The sequence below is a fragment of the Sapajus apella genome, unplaced genomic scaffold (assembly GCF_009761245.1).
Source record: "Sapajus apella isolate SASKATOON/1434 unplaced genomic scaffold, GSC_monkey_1.0 scaffold186, whole genome shotgun sequence".
NCBI classification, from domain to species: Eukaryota; Metazoa; Chordata; class Mammalia; order Primates; family Cebidae; genus Sapajus; species Sapajus apella.
Genome location: NW_022437126.1, coordinates 565726 through 584638, shown reverse-complemented (window position 1 = coordinate 584638; position 18913 = coordinate 565726). Strand labels below are relative to the sequence as shown.

General features: G+C 50.9%; 1 protein-coding gene across 2 annotated transcripts in view; it reads left to right on the top strand.

The window, feature by feature from the left end:
* KIF1C (kinesin family member 1C) overlaps positions 1-13871 on the top strand; it is a 26741-nt gene extending 12870 nt beyond the window's left edge. For both annotated transcript variants that reach the window (XM_032268742.1, XM_032268743.1), the window contains 7 exons: positions 2262-2341; positions 3180-3274; positions 8250-8333; positions 8747-8933; positions 9064-9136; positions 10808-11425; positions 12656-13871. In XM_032268742.1, the coding sequence (XP_032124633.1) occupies positions 2262-2341; positions 3180-3274; positions 8250-8333; positions 8747-8933; positions 9064-9136; positions 10808-11425; positions 12656-13339 (1821 nt within the window). In that variant the 3' untranslated portion in view covers positions 13340-13871. The remainder of the gene's footprint in view (positions 1-2261; positions 2342-3179; positions 3275-8249; positions 8334-8746; positions 8934-9063; positions 9137-10807; positions 11426-12655) is intronic.
* Positions 13872-18913: the final 5042 nt, after the last annotated feature.

Sequence of the window (18913 nt, the reverse complement as noted above, 5' to 3'; positions counted from 1 at the left end):
TGGCGTGATCTCGGCTCACCGCAACCTCCGCCTCCTGGGTTCAGGCACTTCTCCTGCCTCAGCTTCCTGCCTAGCTGGGATTACAGGCACGCGCCACCATGCCCAGCTAATTTTTTTTGTATTTTTAGTAGAGACGGGGTTTCACCGTGTTGACCAGGATGGTCTCGATCTCTTGACCTCGTGATCCACCCGCCTCGGCCTCCCAAAGTGCTGGGATTACAGGCTTGAGCCACCGCGCCCGGCCTTGGACAGATTGCTTTCTGCTTCTGGAGCCCATCAATGTTTGCCAGTCCCAGAGCCGGCCTGACACTGCGGTGTAGGGAGGGGCATGTGTGTCCCTCAAGAGAAGTGTCACGGGAGTGGTCCTTAGGGCACTTGGATGAGGGCTGGATGCACAGATATACAGATACCCGTGGGGGACACAGCCTTTGACTGTTCAGGTGGCTCCCAGAGAAATAGGGGTTGAGCTACATGCTGTTTCCCTTCTGTACCCTGTGCTTTTCTGCCTCTGCACTTCTGTGCAGGCTCCTTTCACCTGGAGCACTCTTCCTGATGCATGTCCACACCCTCCTCATTCTTAAAGGCCAGCTTCCATGTTGCCCTTCCCATTAAGTCCTTCTGATCCCTTTGGAATCCCATAGTTCTTCACTTTATTTGTCTTTGCCTTTGAGTCCCTCCCAGAACACGGGGGCACTCAACCCCCTGGGAACAAATGAATGAGCAAATGAACTTAAGCAAGGGCATGAGAAAATCAGAAACTCCTCCATGAAGCATCTATTTCCAGCTTGTAACAGTGTTTCCACACCAAGCCTCACATCCCCTAGCTGACTTTGATTTCCTGACTGACTGGACAGCAGTGCCTGGGCTTGACTCATCTCTGGGCCCTGCCTAGCACTTCACCAGGGCAAGGTAGAAAGGCCATAGTAAATCCTGGAACAGAGGCAGGAGGTCTTGTGTTCTGATGGAAGGCTTAGGAAAAATTCCTGGAGGAAGTCACATTTAAGACAGACTGGGAGAAATGGGAAGGAAGTGAATGATTTTGGCTGGTGGGGGTGGGGCGGTTGTTGTGGGGGCCATCAGGGATGCAGGAGGCCTGCTTTGGAGTGAGTGCTCAGGGGTCCTCTGAGTTGAAGTACAGAGCCTGGGAGAGAGGCCTGGGAGAGGGGCTTGGACAGGTGGACTGGAGCCTGGACATGGAGGAGGCCCCAGGGATACCAGGGTAAAAAGCAAGCTCAAGTCCAGTGAGCCTGGGGTTCCAGCTGGAGAGGTCTCAGCAAGGACATGGCCATAGCGAGGTGTGGGCAGGAAGCTGGGAGACCCAAGGGGTAGCAGGAAGGCAGGTGGGCCTGGGGCAGGATGGTGCCCAGGGGTAGACAGGTGTCGAGGGGCAGGCAGCAGCTGGCATGAATGGGGGTACAGAGGCAGTAAGGCCTGTGCGCCGCCCAGAGTACTGCCCATGGAGGGCAGGACTATTGTAACAGAAACAAGTCAGGAGAAGGGAGTGGGCTGGGTTTTCAACACAAAGCAGCATAGCAATCACTCAGGTATTCAGGATGGACTTGGCTGGGGACTTCAGGCAGGGACAGCCCCAGGCAGCTGCTGCAGGGACCCAGGCTTGAGGGGAAGGGGTAGTCACTGGGGAAGAGTCAGGGAGACTGACAAGAAACATGTTGGTTCCATTTGCTTTTAAGTTAAAGTGACATTTTTTATTTTTTAGTTGTGAAAGTAATTCATGTGTGTAAGAAATTCAAGATTGATGAAAGGTGGGGAGTACCAGTGTGCTCACTCAGTCTCCCCACTTACTCTCCAGAAGCTGCACAGTACATTTTGAGGAAAGAAAAGATGGGACCTGGAACAGAGGAATATAGGGAAGAAGAGAATGCAGGGGTGTTCGGGACTTTTGGTCAGGGAGCCTGGCAGGTCAAAGTGCTTCTGAAGAGATAGGCCTTGGGAAGGGTTGCTGACCTAGACGTAGCTGGATGGGTAGGGCAATTTTTGTAGGCTCCTTGTGTGAAGAGAGGGTGGATCAGACTGTCCCAAAGGCAGTTGGTGTGAGAAGTGGGAACCAAAGAACCTAAGATGATCTTCAGGGTGGAGGGATGATGATGGGAGGAGTACAGAGGGCGTGAGAGCTCTCCAGAGTGAGGGGGGCGCAGCTGGCAGTGCCAGGCATGGAGGGGTGTCTCCTCCCACCCCTTCCTTCCTTCCTTTCCATGGCACCCCTGAATGGCTCCCCCGACCATCCTTCTTTCCCACGTTAGACTCCCCACCTGGTGAACCTGAACGAAGACCCTCTGATGTCTGAGTGTCTGCTCTACCACATCAAAGATGGCGTCACCAGGTAGCGTGTACCCAGCAGGGGTGACCTCTGCTTTTGGGGTATGGCTGCAGAGATTGGCCACATTCGTGATTCCCTTCCCTGGTGGTCCCTGGAGACACCTCAGATCTCTCTAAACAGCCACCTCCACAGCCCTGCATGCTCTCGCAGCTTCAAGAGAAGTTGCTGAGCCTGCCTCCTCAGTGGCTGTGTCGCCTTCATCTGCCAGTTTGGTTAGGGTGAGAGATCTTTGTTTACTGGGGCAGGAGAGTTAGGAAATGTAGACCCCCACATTCTTAGCCCCTGATGCCAATGCCTTGGCATCCCTTGGTGGGGCCTTCCCTGGAGGCGGGAGCAGGGAAACATGGCCTGGTCTGTGCTGTTGAGGGCTGGGCAGCTAAGGGTAAGTGGCACCTTGAGCTGGTATTAACAAGTCCTGGGGGCTCGATGCCTCCTCTAAAGGGGTGAGGGTGCCCTTTCCCTCCCACCACGGGCATTTGTGGCTATCTTTAGTAATCATCGTGGATAGGGAGTGAGCTCTCAGGATCATCAGCCTTAAGGAGGGTGGTGGCCTGTGGCTGAGGGTGCCCATTTCTCCCAGGTTTGCTTTTCCCCTTTGCTGTATAACATGGTGACTAAGAGCATGGCTTCAGAGTCAGGCACATCTGGACTCAGATCTGAGCTTCACCACTGCCCACCTGAATGACCCTGGACAAGGCACTTCACCTCCCGGAGCCTCTGCTTCCTCATCTGTGAAATGGGAATAATTTGCTTGGCTTATTGAGTTGGATAAACTGGTGTTCAGGAGGAGCTTGGTTAAAGTCTGACACATGCTCAGGAATGTTGGCCATTGCTTCCCCAGGGTCGGCCAGGTAGATATGGACATCAAGCTGACTGGACAGTTCATTCGGGAGCAACACTGTCTGTTCCGGAGCATCCCTCAGCCAGATGGAGAAGGTAATGGCTGAGGGGGTAAGGGAGGCCAGATAGGGAGACAGAGAGGCCCCATGTTCCACCCCAGACACGGAACACAGAGGCCTGGGTTGGGCACTAGGGAGTGCGGCCATATAAAGAGGAGTGGTAGTCTTGTCCTCAGAGGGGCTTCAGGTTCATGAGTATGAATTGAGGAATATCACAGGCCTGGCCCTCTGCACCCATCCTGAGAGGGCAGACTACTGTGTGGTCAGGGACTGGTGAGGGTCCCAAGGCAGAAATGGAACACTGGTGAGCCAGAGGGTGTGATTTTGCTGAAGAGATCCTGCCCTTCTTGATCTTGTTAGACGAAACTAGCACTCTGGTCCTTTTTAAATGAAAACCTGTATTTGAATATCTGAACTTTTCCTGTAGAAAACCTGCCTCTATCCAGTTATGACTGCAGAGGTTTCTTTTTTTGTTTTTTCTTTTTCTTTTATTTATTTATTTTGTTTGTTTGTTTTTTGAGACGAAGTCTTGCTCTGTTGCCCAGGCTGAAGTGCAGTGGTATGCTCTTGGCTCACCACAACCACTGCCTCCCTGGTTCAAATGATTCTGCTGCCTCAGCCTCCCAAATAGCTGGGACTACAGGTGCATGCCACCCTGCCCAGCTAATTTTTGTATTTTTAGTAGAGACTGGGTTTTACCATGTTGGCCAGGATGGTCTCTATCTCCTGACCTTGTGATCTGCCTGCCTTGGCTTCCCAAAATGCTGGGATTACAGGTGTGAGCCACTGTGTCCAGCCTTTTTTTTTTTTTGAAACAGAAGCTCTTGTTGCCCAGGCTGGAGTGCATTGGCGTAATCTCTCCTCACTTTAGCCTCCACCTCCTGGTTTGAAGTGATTCTTCTGCCTCAGCCTCCTGAGTAGCTGGGATTATAGGAGTGTGCCACCACACCTGGCTAATTTTGTATTTTTAGTAGAGACGGTATTTCACCATGTTGGCCAGGCTGGTCTCAAACTCCTGGCTTCAGGTGATCCGCCCGACTCTGCCTCCCAAAGTTGCTAGGATTGCAGGTGTGAGCCACCTCGCGGGGCCAACTGCCAAGGTTTCTGAGAGTTAAGGGGCCATGTGTCCCATTGGTTTGAAACTTTTAGGTTTTAGCCCTTATATGGCCATAGCAGCAAAAGCTTTTAAGAATCACAGACTCTAAAGGTAAAGTTAGTAGCCTGACATATTAATAAAACAATACTCAGGCCGGGCGCGGTGGCTCAAGCCTATAATCCCAGCACTTTGGGAGGCCGAGGCGGGTGGATCACGAGGTCAAGAGACTGAGACCATCCTGGTCAACATGGTGAAACCCCGTCTCTACTAAAAATACAAAAAATTAGCTGGGCATGGTGGTGTGTGCCTGTAATCCCAGCTACTCAGGAGGCTGAGGCAGGAGAATTGCCTGAACCCAGGAGGCGGAGGTTGCGGTGAGCCAAGATCGCGCCATTGCACTCCAGCCTGGGTAACAAGAGCGAAACTCCGTCTCAAAAACAAAAAAAAAGCAATACTCATGAGGTTCAAGGTGTATTATTATTTATTACTTTTTTGAGATAGGGTCTCACTGTGTCACTCAGGTTGGAGTACATAATCATGGCTCACTGCAGTCTTAATCTCCCAGGCTCAAATGATCCTCCCACCTCAAGTGATCTTCCCACCTCAGCCTTTCAAGTACCTGGGACCACCGGCAAGCGCCACCATGCCTAATTTTTTTTTTTTTTTTTTTTTTTTGTAGTGATAGGGTTTCACCATGGTGTCTGGACTGGTCTCACACTCCTCAGCTCAAGTGATCCTCCCGCCTCGGCCTCCCAAAGTGTTGAGATCAGGTGTGAGCCACCGTACCCAGCCCATTTTTTAATTATTAGTAGTAGTAGTGTGGGTTGTTTTTTTTTTTTTTTTTTTTTTTTGAGACAGAGGATCACTCTGTCCCCCAGGCTAGAGGTGGCACAATTTCAGCTCACTTCAATCTCCACCTCCTGGGTTCAAGCAATTCCCCTGCCTCAGCCTCCCAAGTAGCTGGGATTACAGGCGTGTGCCACCACGGCCAGCTAATTTTTGTATTTTTAGTAGGGACAGGGTTTCACCATGTTGGTCAGACTGGTCTCGAACTCCTGACCTCTGATCTGCCCACCTTGGCCTCCTAAAGTGCTGGGATTACAGGTGTGAGCCACTGTGCCCAGCCATTTAAAAAATTTTTTTTTTTGAGACGGAGTTTCACTCTTGTTACCCAGGCTGGAGTGCAATGGCGCGATCTCGGCTCACCGCAACTTCGGCCTCCTGGATTCAGGCAATTCTCCTGCGTCAGCCTCCTGAGTAGCTGGGATTACAGGCACGCATCACCATGCCCAGCTAATGTTTTGTATTTTTAGTAGAGGCGGGGTTTCACCATGTTGACCAGGATGGTCTCGATCTCTTGACCTCGTGATCCACCCGCCTCGGCCTCCCAAAGTGCTGGGATTACAGGCTTGAGCCACCGCGCCCGGCCATTTTTTTTAATTTTTAAAGTTTTATTGATTAAAAAAAAAAAAAAAAAAAAGGAACAGTATCTCACTATGTGTTCCAGGCTGGTCTCACAACTCCTGGGCTCAAGTGATCCTTTTGTCTCAGATTTCTAACGTGTTAGGATTACCGGTGTGGGCCACTGCACCTGTCGAGGTGTATTTTTGAGGTTACCAGTTTGTTTTAGTTCTGATACTTTTAAAAATATAGAATGATTTGGGTTCACATAAGGTCAATGAAGTCACGCTCTGTGAAAATGACTTGGACAGGGAGGCAGGACGTAGCACACATATGCTATCTGTCAACTTGGACCTGGTGTATGCATTGTGCCTCAGAGACCTAGGAGTGTTTAGCCTAACACCTTCCAGGGGTCAAGGTACCTGGGGCGGGTATGGTCAACACATTTTGTTTTTTTTTGAGATGGAGTTTTGCTTTTGTCGCCCAGACTGGAGTACAGTGGTGTGATCTCAGCTCACTGCAACCTCTGTCTCCCAGGTTCAAGCAGTTCTCCTGCCTCAGCCTCAGTAGTAGCTGGGATTACAGGCACACATTACCACATCTGGCTAATTTTTATATTTTTAGCAGAGATGGGATTTCACCACATTGGCCAGGCTAGTCTCAACAGAGTGAGACTCTGTCTCCAAAAAAAGGGAAAAAAAAAAGACAAACCTTTTGGGTTTCCATTTGGTTCAGGGTCAGCAGATTAAGGTAGTTGTTCTGGTCTGGTTCAAGTCCTCAGTGACAGCAGACGTTTCCGGCATTTTGGGTTGAAAGCTGTTGAATCAGTTCAGCCCCGTGAGTTATTGCCAAGTTCCTGTTGTGCGGCTACCTTGAGCCATTTGCTGGGGGAGATATGAAAGTCATACAAGTCACCAAAAATATACCTCAGCAGAGCGAGCCCAACGGTAAGGAGCTCAGATTGTGGGGAGATGACACATGTGTGCAAGACTGTGACATAAGTCACAGTAAAGGCAGCTAGTGTTTCTGTGTTGCAAAGGATGGGGATTGTGATGGTTTAGTCCCTGCGGGTCTTGGTTATTAGCAGATTTCAGACCCAGCCAGAGGTTTGGCTGTACACCTGTATTCCCAGCACTTTGGGAGGCAGAGGCAGGCAGATCATGAGGTCAGGAGTTCGAGACCAGCCTGGCCAACATGGTGAAACCCCATCTCTGCTTAAAAATACAAAAATTAGGCCGGGCGTGGTGGCTCACGCCTGTAATCCCAGCACTTTGGGAGGCCGAGGCGGGTGGATCACGAGGTCAAGAGATCGAGACCATCCTGGTCAACATGGTGAAACTCCGTCTCTACTAAAACTACAAAAAATTAGCTGGGCATGGTGGTGCGTGCCTGTAATCCCAGCTACTCAGGAGGCTGAGGCAGGAGAATTGCCTGAACCCAGGAGGCCGAAGTTGCGGTGAGCCGAGATCGCGCCATTGCACTCCAGCCTGGGTAACAAGAGTGAAACTCTGTCTCAAAAAAAAAAAAAAAAATTAGCTGGGCATGGTGACACACATCTGTAATCCCAGCTACTTGGGATGCTGAGGCAGGAGAATCTGTTTCTTTTTTTTTTGTTTGAGACAGAGTCTCACTCGTCACCAGGCTGGAGTGCAGTGGTGCGATCTCGGCTTACTGCAACCTCTGCCTCCCAGGTTCAAGCAATTCTGTCTCCAACCTGGGCAACAAGAGCGAGACTCCATCTCAAAGTAAATAGATAAATAAATTGCATCCATCACAATTAAATACTTTTGATTATCTTGTTTATTGTCTGTCTTACCAGCCAGAAGTAAGCTCTATAAGAGCAGGGATGTTTTGTTTTATATCACCACTGTATTTCTAAGGCCTAATAAAATAGTGTCTGGAAGGTAGTAGGAGTGTGATATATTTGGGTTTGAATCAATAGATGAATTTTGGGTCATGGTGGGAAATGAAGTGAAGGTGGGATAGATGACACCGCCTCTACACACCCCGCATCCCTTCTTGCTGTCCATTTCTGCTGCTGCTGTTCCCTGGCTCCCGTGATGCCCTTGGCTGTCTCTGCCCATTCTCTTCTGAGTCCCCCTTTGCATTGGCTCGTTTCCCTTCCTCTGCCCCACCAGGGATAATGTCAGTGGGAAAGGTAGGAATGGATATCTGGAAGGCAGAAATGACAGGGTCTCTCACCAGTTAAACATGAAGAATGAATCCTTTTGAGAATTACTGGTTTTCTAAGCCGCTGCTGGGGAAGGTAGAGGTGGGTGAGTCAGGAGCCACTGCAGAGGCTTCTGGGAATTGTAGTTGGGGCTCTAACCCTCCTTCTGCTCTTCCTTTCCCGTGCTGCCTGCCACCAGAGGGGCCATGGCACCCCCCACAGGTACTGGGGGTGGGACTGGTGGTGCATGTGTGGTTTTTGGGGTAAGGCAAGGTGGGAATCTGTGACTATGACCTACCTTCCTCCAAGATCAAATCTTTCCCTTTGTTCTGCCCTTCTGTTCAGTGGTGGTCACTCTGGAGCCTTGTGAAGGAGCTGAGACATATGTGAATGGGAAGCTTGTGACAGAGCCGCAGGTGCTGAAGTCAGGTAGATAATGTGTTGCAGAGGGAGGGTTCTGGGGCGTGGCTGTGTGTAGGAAGTCTCAAGGGAGGGCCTTCTGGGTGCATCCTAGAGGAGGACCCTGAAATAAATCAGAAATAGCATGAGATTATAAAGAAGGAATTGGGAAGTGAAGGTAAAGGAGTCAGGTCTTGGTTTCTCTTGCTGCCCCAGGGAACAGGAAGTGGATACCCAGCTCTTACAATTACCTTTCACTGGCAGGAATGGGGTTGGTTGGTCTCTGGGTGTCAGCCAGGGGAGCATAGGCTCTGGCTGCCCTCAGACTTGGTGTGATGGAAGAGAGGGTGTCACAGCCCCTGGGCCAGATTCTTTATGCCTTGGGTGTAGGGATGGGTTTGTTGTTGGGGAGCGAGTTTACTTTTCCCTCCTCCCATCTCCAGGGAATAGAATTGTGATGGGCAAGAACCACGTTTTCCGCTTCAATCACCCGGAGCAGGCAAGGCTGGAACGGGAACGAGGGGTCCCTCCACCCCCAGGACCGCCCTCTGAGCCAGTCGACTGGAACTTTGCCCAGAAGGAACTGCTGGAGCAGCAAGGCATCGACATCAAGCTAGAGATGGAGAAGAGGTACGAGGGAGTTACTCACATCCCCCATGGCCCTCTAGGCTGTCCTTCCTGGGCGTCTGCACCCCAGTGTCTTCCTCTCATTAGATACCCCACCAAAGTTGCTCTTCCTTCCCTCCCGGCTCAATCCCAGGCTACAGGATCTGGAGAATCAGTACCGGAAAGAAAAGGAAGAAGCCGATCTTCTGCTGGAGCAGCAGCGACTGGTGAGGGGAAGCAGGGGCTGGGGGATGGGCTGATGGGCAGATGAGCAGCAAGCCTGAGTCTGAGTGCAGTGGTCACCGCTTGAGCCAGAGTGGGAAGTGGGCATGGGGATAAGGGGAAGGGTCAGAGTGGAAAAAGCCAGGAGAGAGATGTGACTGCTGGAGGAATCCATTGTGAGGAAGGAAGATTCCTCCAGTTGACCAGGACTTCCCATACTCTAGTTGATTATGCCAAGTTCTTGATTTTTACCATATCCAAGTATATCACCTGTGTTGCTATTAAGATTGTTCTTTTTTTTTTTTTGAAACAGAGTCTCGCTCTGTTGCCAGGTGCCAGGCTGGAGTGCAGTGATGCAATCTTGGCTCACTGCAACCTCCAAGCAATTCTCCTGCCTCAGCCTCCCAAGTAGCTGGGACCACGGGTGCGTGCCACCACGCCCAGCTAATTTTTTAGTAGAGATGGGGTTTCACCATGGTCTCGATCTCTTGACCTCGTGATCCACCCACCTCAGCCTCCCAAAGTGCTGGGATTATAGGCTTGAGCCACCATGCCCGGCTTTTTTTTTTTTAGTTTGTTTTTTTTTTCTGTGGCGGAATCTCCCTCTTTTGCCTCTTGCCCAAGCTGGAAAGCGATGGCACCATCTCAGCTCGCTGTAGCCTCTGCTTCCTGGGTTCAAACAATTCTCATGCCTCCCCATTAGCTGGGATTACAGGAGCCTGCCACCACGCCCAGCTAGTTTTTGTATTTTTAGTAGAGACGGGGTTTCACCATGTTGGCCAGGTTGGTCTGGAACTCCTGACCTCAGGTGATCCGCCCCCCTTGGCCTCCCAGAGTTCTGGGATTTCAGGTGTTAGCCACTGTGCCTGGCCAAGATTGTTCTTCAATCCATTTATGCCAGAGGTTGCAATTTTTTAAATATTTATATGAGTTAAGAATCAGACTTTGACGATGACCTTGAGCAGTAGGGACATAAATAACTCCCACATCTTAGGGTTCCAATAATGGAACGTGGTGGCGGGCTCCTTAGCCTTCCAGTATTGGAACACTAGGCATAAATGGGTCAAATAGACTTTCTGTTTTGTTTTTAAGACAGTATCTTGCTCTGTCAACCTGGCTGGAGTGCAGTGGCCTGATCATAGCTCAGTGCAGCCTCAAACTCCTTGGGTTCAAGCAGTCCTCCCACCTCAACCTCCTGAGTAGCTGGGATCACAAGTGTGCGCTTCCATGCCTGGCTAAATTTTTTTATTTTTTATAGAGATGGGGTCCTCACTACATTGCCCAGGCTGGTCATCAGCTCCTGGGCTCAAGTGATCCTTGTCCTTCCAAAGTCCTGGGATTACAGGCACAAGCCACCAAACCCTAAATGGTCTTTTAAGTCTTGCACAAAGTTCTACACTTGATTAGCTACAGCCAATACTTATGGTAACTTTCTCAGTGCCAGCCATGGTTCTAAATACTCCAAATGTGTCTGGGAGGTCGATACCATCATTATCTCTGTTGTCTAGAGGAGCAGAGTTAAGTAGTCTGCCTGAGGGTGCACTGTTGGGGTGGAGCAGGACTTGAACCCAGGCTCCCTGATGAGTGTTTCCAATGTCCTCAGGACACACTGGGCCAAGACACATGGGCTCTGGATGTCCTTAGCCCTCTCTTCCTCTTTCTCTCTGTGGCTCCAGTATGCGGACTCGGACAGTGGGGATGACTCTGACAAGCGCTCCTGTGAAGAGAGCTGGCGGCTCATCTCCTCCTTGAGGGAGCAGTTGCCACCCACTACGGTCCAGACTATTGTCAAACGCTGTGGTCTGCCCAGCAGTGGCAAGCGCAGGGCCCCTCGCAGGGTTTATCAGATACCCCAGCGACGGAGGCTTCAGGGCAAAGACCCTCGCTGGGCCACCATGGCTGACCTGAAGATGCAGGCAGTGAAGGAGATCTGCTACGAGGTGGCCTTGGCTGACTTCCGCCATGGGCGGGCTGAGATTGAGGCCCTGGCTGCCCTCAAGATGCGGGAGCTGTGTCGCACCTATGGCAAACCAGAGGGCCCCGGAGATGCGTGGAGGGCTGTGGCCCGGGATGTCTGGGACACCGTGGGCGAGGAGGAAGGAGGTGGAGCTGGCAGTGGTGGTGGTAGCGAGGAGGGAGCTCGAGGGGCAGAGGTGGAGGACCTCCGGGCCCACATCGACAAGCTGACAGGGATCCTGCAGGAGGTGAAGCTGCAGAACAGCACCAAGGATCGGGAGCTGCAGGCCCTGCGGGACCGCATGCTCCGCATGGAGAGGGTCATCCCCCTGGCCCAGGTAGGCCCGGCCCTGTCTTCTCTCTCCCCTTCTCTCCTCCCTCAGCTCTTTCTCTCCTCCCTCAGCTCTTTCTTTTAGGAGTCTGAACCTCCCATCTCAGAGCCTAACCTTTCCCCTGAATCTGGAAAAAATTGCCTTGAAGTATAGCACAGTTTTTTTCAGTATCGTTTATGAACCACATGCCTCACCACCACCAGGCTGCTAATTAAAAATGCAGATTCCTGGGTTCTACCCCAAACCTACTGAATCCACATCTTTGAGGACCATTCTGCATTTATAATAAGCTCTGGGTGTTTCTGAAGTACAGTAAAGTCTAAGACCCACTGATATGAAGTGTACATTTTTAAGTTAGTGCTTGAAGAGTGTTACCCATGTGTCGTCTTATCACCCCCTCCCCTCTCCCTTCTTGCTATTCATTTACTCCGTGGAGTTGCTGTGCCGAGTGCTTTCTGTGTGTGGTCCTGTTTAATCTTCACAACAGCCCTGTGGGTGGTAGTCTTATCACCTATTCCTGTTTTGCATGTATTTGCTCAACAAATAAATATTTGATTTCGTACTGTGTGCCAGACATTTGTGCAGGCCATTGGGGTTACTTAATCAGCCGACAAAATTTTTACTGTTCCAGCTTTCTAATGGGGACCAACAGTCAGTCATGGCAACTGAAGACTTACCTCTGAATTCAGCTCCTCCGTACCACTCCAGCCTCACTGGCTTCCTTGCTGTTCCTTGAACTTGCTGGCCTCAGGACCTTTGCACCTGCTGTTCTCTTTGCCTAGAATGCTTTTCCCTCAAATAACCATAGCGATTGCCCCTCACTTCAGGTCTTTACTGAAATGATGTCTTCTCATGAATCTTTTGTAGCCATCTCTGAGCTAGCTTTGTCTTCCTTTCCTGCTCTGTTCTTCTCCATCTGAAATACTAATTTCTTAGAACAACTCTAAACACCAGGTACTAATATTGATGCCATCTTACAGATGTGGAAACTGAGGCACTGAGAGGTTACAAGCCAAAGACCCAGTCACATAGCTGGGAAGTGGCCGGCCCAGGCCTGAGCTCAGACCTTCTCAAGCCCATGCTTGAGAATTCCACTGCTTTTCTACCTTCCCTATCTCCAGGCTTTTCTCCAGACCCTTGACATCCAGCCATTCCAGGTCCCTCTTGAATCCACATGTCCTCAGGATTCAGCTCTCCTTACGTCCCTTCTCCTTTTCTCTCACTCCTCCCTCCCAGGATCATGAGGATGAGAAGGAAGGAGGTGGTGAGGTCCCCTGGGCCCCGCCTGAAGGATCAGAGGCAGCAGAGGAGGCAGCCCCCAGTGACCACTTGCCGTCAGCCCAGCCCCCCTCACCACCACTTTCAAGCTGGGAGCGGGTATCACGGCTCATGGAGGAGGACCCTGCCTTCCGTCGTGGTCGTCTTCGTTGGCTCAAGCAGGAGCAGCTACGGCTGCAGGGACTGCAGGGCTCTGGGGGCCGGGGCGGGGGGCTGCGCAGGCCTCCAGCCCGCTTTGTGCCCCCTCACGACTGCAAGCTGCGCTTCCCCTTCAAGAGCAACCCCCAGCACCGGGAGTTCTGGCCAGGGATGGGGAGCGGGGAGGCTCCAGCTCCACCCCAACCCCCTGAGGAGGTCACTCCCCCTCCAGCCACCCCTGCCCGCAGACCTCCAAGTCCCAGAAGATCCCATCATCACCGCAGGAACTCCCTGGATGGAGGGGGCCGATCCCGAGGAGCAGGTTCTGCACAGCCTGAACCCCAGCACTTCCAGCCTAAAAAGCACAACTCTTATCCCCAGCCGCCCCAACCCTACCCAGCCCAGCGGCCCCCAGGGCCTCGCTACCCCCCATACACTACTCCCCCACGAATGAGACGGCAGCGCTCTGCCCCTGACCTCAAGGAGAGTGGGGCGGCTGTGTGAGTCCCACATGCTGGGCAGAGGGCCTGGTGGGGCCCCTTGCTAGGAGAAGGGAAGATGCACAAGACGCTGCTTCCCCAGAAGTGCTGGGGCAGGGAGGCCCAGGAGATGAGAGAGAAGGTCCGAGTAGGTGATGGAAGACAAGTGGAGACTGAGCCGGAGGCTGAGGAAAGGAAGGGGCACGGAGTTGCCAGGAGCAAACCAAAGTGAAGGGAGAGATAGGAAGCTGCCTCGGGGCCACCCTTACCAGGGGGTGGGTCCCACAAACGCTGCTATGGGTGGGGTGGGGGGCTGGGGTGCTGCGTAGCCAGTGTTTGACTTTCTTTTCAAGTAGGGGAAAGAGGGAGAAGACTGAGAGTGAGGCGAGTTCTCCCCAGCCCCTGTCTGTGGTGGTTTCTGTTTCTAGGGAGGCATGGTAGGATCATAAGTCATTCCCCTCCCTTTCCAGGTGTCCTGCTATATTTGGGGGACCTGACTGGTTTGGCTGGAGTCCCATGAGAATGTGGGCCCTTTAATAAAGGATAGCAAACAGGGAGCTTGTGGCCTGTTTGTTTTGGGTTTTCATGGAGCTGTAGGTTATATAAGGTAATGGCACAGGTCTTACGCATACTTTACCAGTGAAGGTTTACATGTGTGTGCCATGCAATACCACCCATATCGGGATATGAGAATGTTTCCATCTTGTCTTGCTGAAATTCAGCCTCCTGTCTTCTCCTCCAGGGTACACAGCCCAGTCTTTCTGTTTCCCCTGCTTTTTTTTTTTTTTTTTGGACAGTCTTACTCCCTGGTTGGAGTACAGTGGTGCAGTCTTGACTCGCCGCCACCTCTGCCTCCTGGGTTCAAGCAATTCTGCCTCAGCCTCCCGAGCAGCTGGGATTACAGGCATGCACCACCACAACCGGCTCATTTTTGTATTTTTAGAAGAGATGGGTTTTCTCCATGTTGGCCAGGCTGGTCTCGAACTCCTAACAAGTGATCTGCCCGCCTTGGCCTCCCAAAGTGCTGGGATTACAGGTGTGAGCCACTGGGCCTGGTCTCCCCTGCTTTCATTTTGCTTACCCAGTGTCTCAGTCTGTGCCACTGACACCACTATCTGTTACGAACAAAGTACAGAAGGGGGATGGGAGGGGAGGTAGAGGGACTGCCAGCCTGTCAGTGCCTAACTGGCTGTTGCTGACAGATACAGAAGGATTTGTGGGATACAGAGGAGTTCTGCTTTGTTAAGTCACCTAACTTGTTTGAAAGGTCTCCCAAGTAAGCCACTTGCTCCTGATAGCGAATAGGTTGGGCAAGCTTACTGCACCTACCTGATTGTTTGCATCTTGGTTGTGTTACCTGCCTTCTGGCAGGTTACAATTTGTATTAAGGCTGTTTGTTGCCTGCTTGTTTTTTTTTTTTTTTTTTTGAGACGGAGTTTCGCTCTTGTTACCCAGGCTGGAGTGCAATGGCACGATCTTGGCTCACCGCAACCTCCGCCTCCCGGGTTCAGGCAATTCTCCTGCCTCAGCCTCCTGAGGTGCTGGGATTACAGGCACGTGCCACCATGCCCAGCTAATTTTTTGTAGTTTTAGTAGAGACAGGGTTTCACCATGTTGACCGGGATGGTCTCGATCTCTTGACCTCGTGATCCACCCGCCTCGGCCTCCCACAGTGCTGGGATTACAGGCTTGAGCCACCGCGCCCGGCATGCCTGCTTGTTTTAATGCTCTGTCTTGAAACAAGGAGCCCTTGACTATGCCGTATCGCCAGGATTTTGCAGGTTAGATTGTACTCCTATCCTGCCTTTGGCTTGCCAAAGTCTGGAGACCCCACATTTTCATCCTGTTCTCAGGAAAACAATTTCATCCACTTGAAGCTGTGAACTACTGCTTCAGAGCTTCCTGAGGTCAGTCTCCAGTTGCAAGCAGCCAAAACCATGGCTCTGGGTGAAGGAACGATTAGGTTTACTCTTGGTTTCCACACTCCGATGCTGCTACCTGTATTTTGACACCTCCGACTGCCAGGTTTTTACAGACCTATTGACAGTGACCCAAGATCTGGAATGTAATGGATGGTTTGGCAACAGTGTTTGCTCGAGCAGTTTATAATCTGGCCGAGGAGACTAAATGAGCAAGAAAATGATAGAATACAAAGGTCTTTGCAGGTCAGAGGGAGCTGAGAGTTACAGAGAAAGCTGTGGGATTCCAGATGGGAAAAATAGCTTGCTAGTTTAAGACAGATTTTTTTTTTTTCCCTAAAGACCCTGTCTTATTTAAATGTATGTTATCCATGTTTTTTTTTTTTTTTTTTAGGATGGGGTTTCACCATGATGGCCAGGCTGGTCTTGAACTCCTGACCTCAGGTGATCCACCCACCTCGGCCTCCCAAAGTGCTAGGATTACAGGCATGAGCCACCGCGCCTGGCCTATTATCCATGATTTTAAAAATCCACTTATGGCTGGGCGCAGTGGCTCATACCTGTAATCCCAGCACTTTGGGAGGCTGAGGCAGGAGGATCAGTTTAGCCCAGGAGGTTGAGATCAGCCTGGGTAACACAGTGAAACTGTGTATCTACAAAAAATACAAAACTAGTCGGGTGTGGTGGTGTGTACCTGCAGTTCTAGCTACTAGGGCGGTGGGAGGATCACCTGAGCCTTCCTTGGGAGACTAGGTTTAGAGCATGACTTGAGGCCAGGAATTTGAAACCAGCCTGGGCAACATAGTGAGACCCCCATCTCTTTTTTTTTTTTTTTTTTTTTGAGACGGGGTTTCACTCATGTTACCCAGGCTGGAGTGCAATGGCACGATCTCGGCTCACCGCAACCTCTGCCTCCTGGGTTCAGGCAATTCTCCTGCCTCAGCCTCCTGAGTAGCTGGGATTACAGGCATGCACCACCATGCCCAGCTAATTTTTTTTTTGTATTTTTAGTAGAGACGGGGTTTCACCATGTTGACCAGGATGGTCTCGATCTCTTGACCTCGTGATCCACCCGCCTCGGCCTCCCAAAGTGCTGGGATTACAGGCTTGAGCCACCGCGCCCGGCGAGACCCCCATCTCTACAAAAAATAAAAACCGACAGTTTTGGTGGCTCACGCCTGTAATCCCAGCACTTTTTGAAGCTGAGGCAGGTGGATCACCTGAGGTCAAGAGTTCAAGACGAGCCTGGCCAACATGGTGAAACCCTTCTCTACTAAAAATACAAAAAAAGTTAGCCAGGGCGTGGTGGTGCATGCCTGTAATCCCAGCTACTTGGGAGGCTGAGGCAGGAGAATCGCTTGAACCCAGGAGGTGGAGGCTGCAATGAGCCAAGATTCTGCCATTGCACTCGAGCCTGAGTGACGAGCAAAACTCCATATAAAAAAAAATAATCATAGGCTGGGCGCGGTGGCTCACACCTGTAATCCCAGCACTTTTGGAGGCCGAGGTGGGTGAATCACGGGAAGGAGCCACCACGGGTTTGGTGGATCTTGAGGTTGGTCAAGAGATCAAGACCATCCTGGCCAGCATGGTGAAACCCCATCTCTACTAAAAATACAAAAATTAGCCGGGCATGGTGGCACATGCCTCTGGTCTCAGCTACTTGGGAGACTGAGGCGGAAGAATTGCTTGAACCCAGGAGGTGGAGGTTGCAGTGAGCCTAGGTTGCACCATTGCACTCCAGCTTGGTGACAGAGCAAGACTCCATCTCAAATAATAATGCAGGCAAACTTGTTTAGATTTTATTCAGAGTGAGCCTATTTATCTTTTATCTGTGCTATATGTGCCAGCATTCCATAGGCATTTCATTTAGCCCTTAAAGTACCCCTGTAAATAGGTCTTTTGTCTGTGTTTTTCAGATGGGAAGACTGAGGGGTTTTATTTATTTATTTCTTGAGATGAAGTCTCTCTCTGTCACCGATACTGGAGTGCAATGGCATGGTCTCAGTTCACTGCAACCTCTGCCTGCTGGGGTCAAGCGATTCTCCTGCCTCAGCCTCCTGAGTAGCTGGGATTATAGGTGCATGCCACCACACCCAACTAATTTTTTTATTTTTAGTAGAGATGGGCTTGAACTCCTGACCTTGTGATCCGCCCACCCCAGCCTCCCAAACTGTTGGGATTACAGGCATGAGCCATTGCTCCGGCCTATTTATTTATTTTTTAGAGTAAGATCTTGCTATGTTGCCCAGGCTGATCTCAAACTCCTGGGCTCAAGCAATCCTGCTTCAGTCTCCCAAGAAGCTGGTACTGCAAGCATGTGCCACCGTACCTGGCTCCTGAAGTCTGAGGTTTGATTAATGAGTTGCCCAAATTTATACAGTTCTTTTTTTTTTTTTGAGACGGAGTTTCTCTCTTGTTACCCAGGCTGGAGTGCAATGGCGCGATCTCCAGTCACCGCAACCTCCGCCTCCCGGGTTCAGGCAATTCTCCTGCCCCAGCCTCCTGAGTCGCTGGGATTACAGGCACACGCCACCATGCCCAGCTAATTTTTTGTAGTTTTAGTAGAGACGGGGTTTCACCACGTTGACCAGGATGGTCTCGATCTCTTGACCTCGTGATCCACCCGCCTCGGCCTCCCACAGTGCTGGGATTACAGGCTTGAGCCACCGCGCCCAGCCTATTTTATACAGTTCTTAAGTGGCAAAGTTAGGATGCCAACCCAAGTCAACCTAACTAAGGCCCAAACCCCATCCCACCCCCTAGGCCATCAGATATCGGCTGGGTGAGGTGGGTTATCCCTGTAATCCCAGCACTTAGGAGGCAGAGGCAGGAGGATTGCTTGAGCTGAGGAGTTTGAGACCAGCCTGGGCAACATAGCAAGACCCTATCTCTACAAAAAATATAAAAATTAGCTGGGTGTAGTGGCTTACACCTGTAGCTACTTGGGAGGCTGAGATGGGAGGATCGCTTGAGCCTGGAAGGTCAAGGCTGCAGTGAACTGTGATTGCACCACTGCACTCCAGCCTGGATGACAGAGAGAGACCCTGTCTCAAAAAATATATAAAAAATAAAAAGAACATCAGACAGGCCAGGCACGGTGGCTCATGCCTGTAATCCCGGCACTTTGGGAGGTTGAGGTGGGTGGATCACCTGAGGTCAGGAGTTTGAGACCAGCCTGACCAGTATGGAGAAACCCCGTCTCTACTAAAAATACAAAATTAGCCGGGCATGGTGGTGCATGCCTGTAATCCTAGCTACTTGGGAGGCTGAGGCAGGAGAATTGCTTGAATTCAGGAGGTAGAGGTTGCAATGAGCCGAGATCGTGCCATTGCACTCCAGCCTGGGCGAGAGCGAGATCTGTCTCAAAAAAAAAAAAAAAGGTCAGACATCACCATTGCCTCGCCTCGCCCAGGCATTTTTATGAACTTGCATCTAGTTTCCGATCTCTCCCAAATTGCCCAAGATGCCCTGTGAGTGAGAACTGCTATCTTATGAGCCTCCTTCAGAATAATGAGAAGTCACCCAAACAATCTGTTTCCTAGCTCACTCAATCTTGACATATGTACAATGTTATCCTTGGTTTTCTTGGAAATTTGCTTTTTTTCATTGTCTTTCTTTGGAGGCTTCTTTCCTTTTGTTGGTTACTATTTTATTTTATTTTTTTTATTATAATTCAG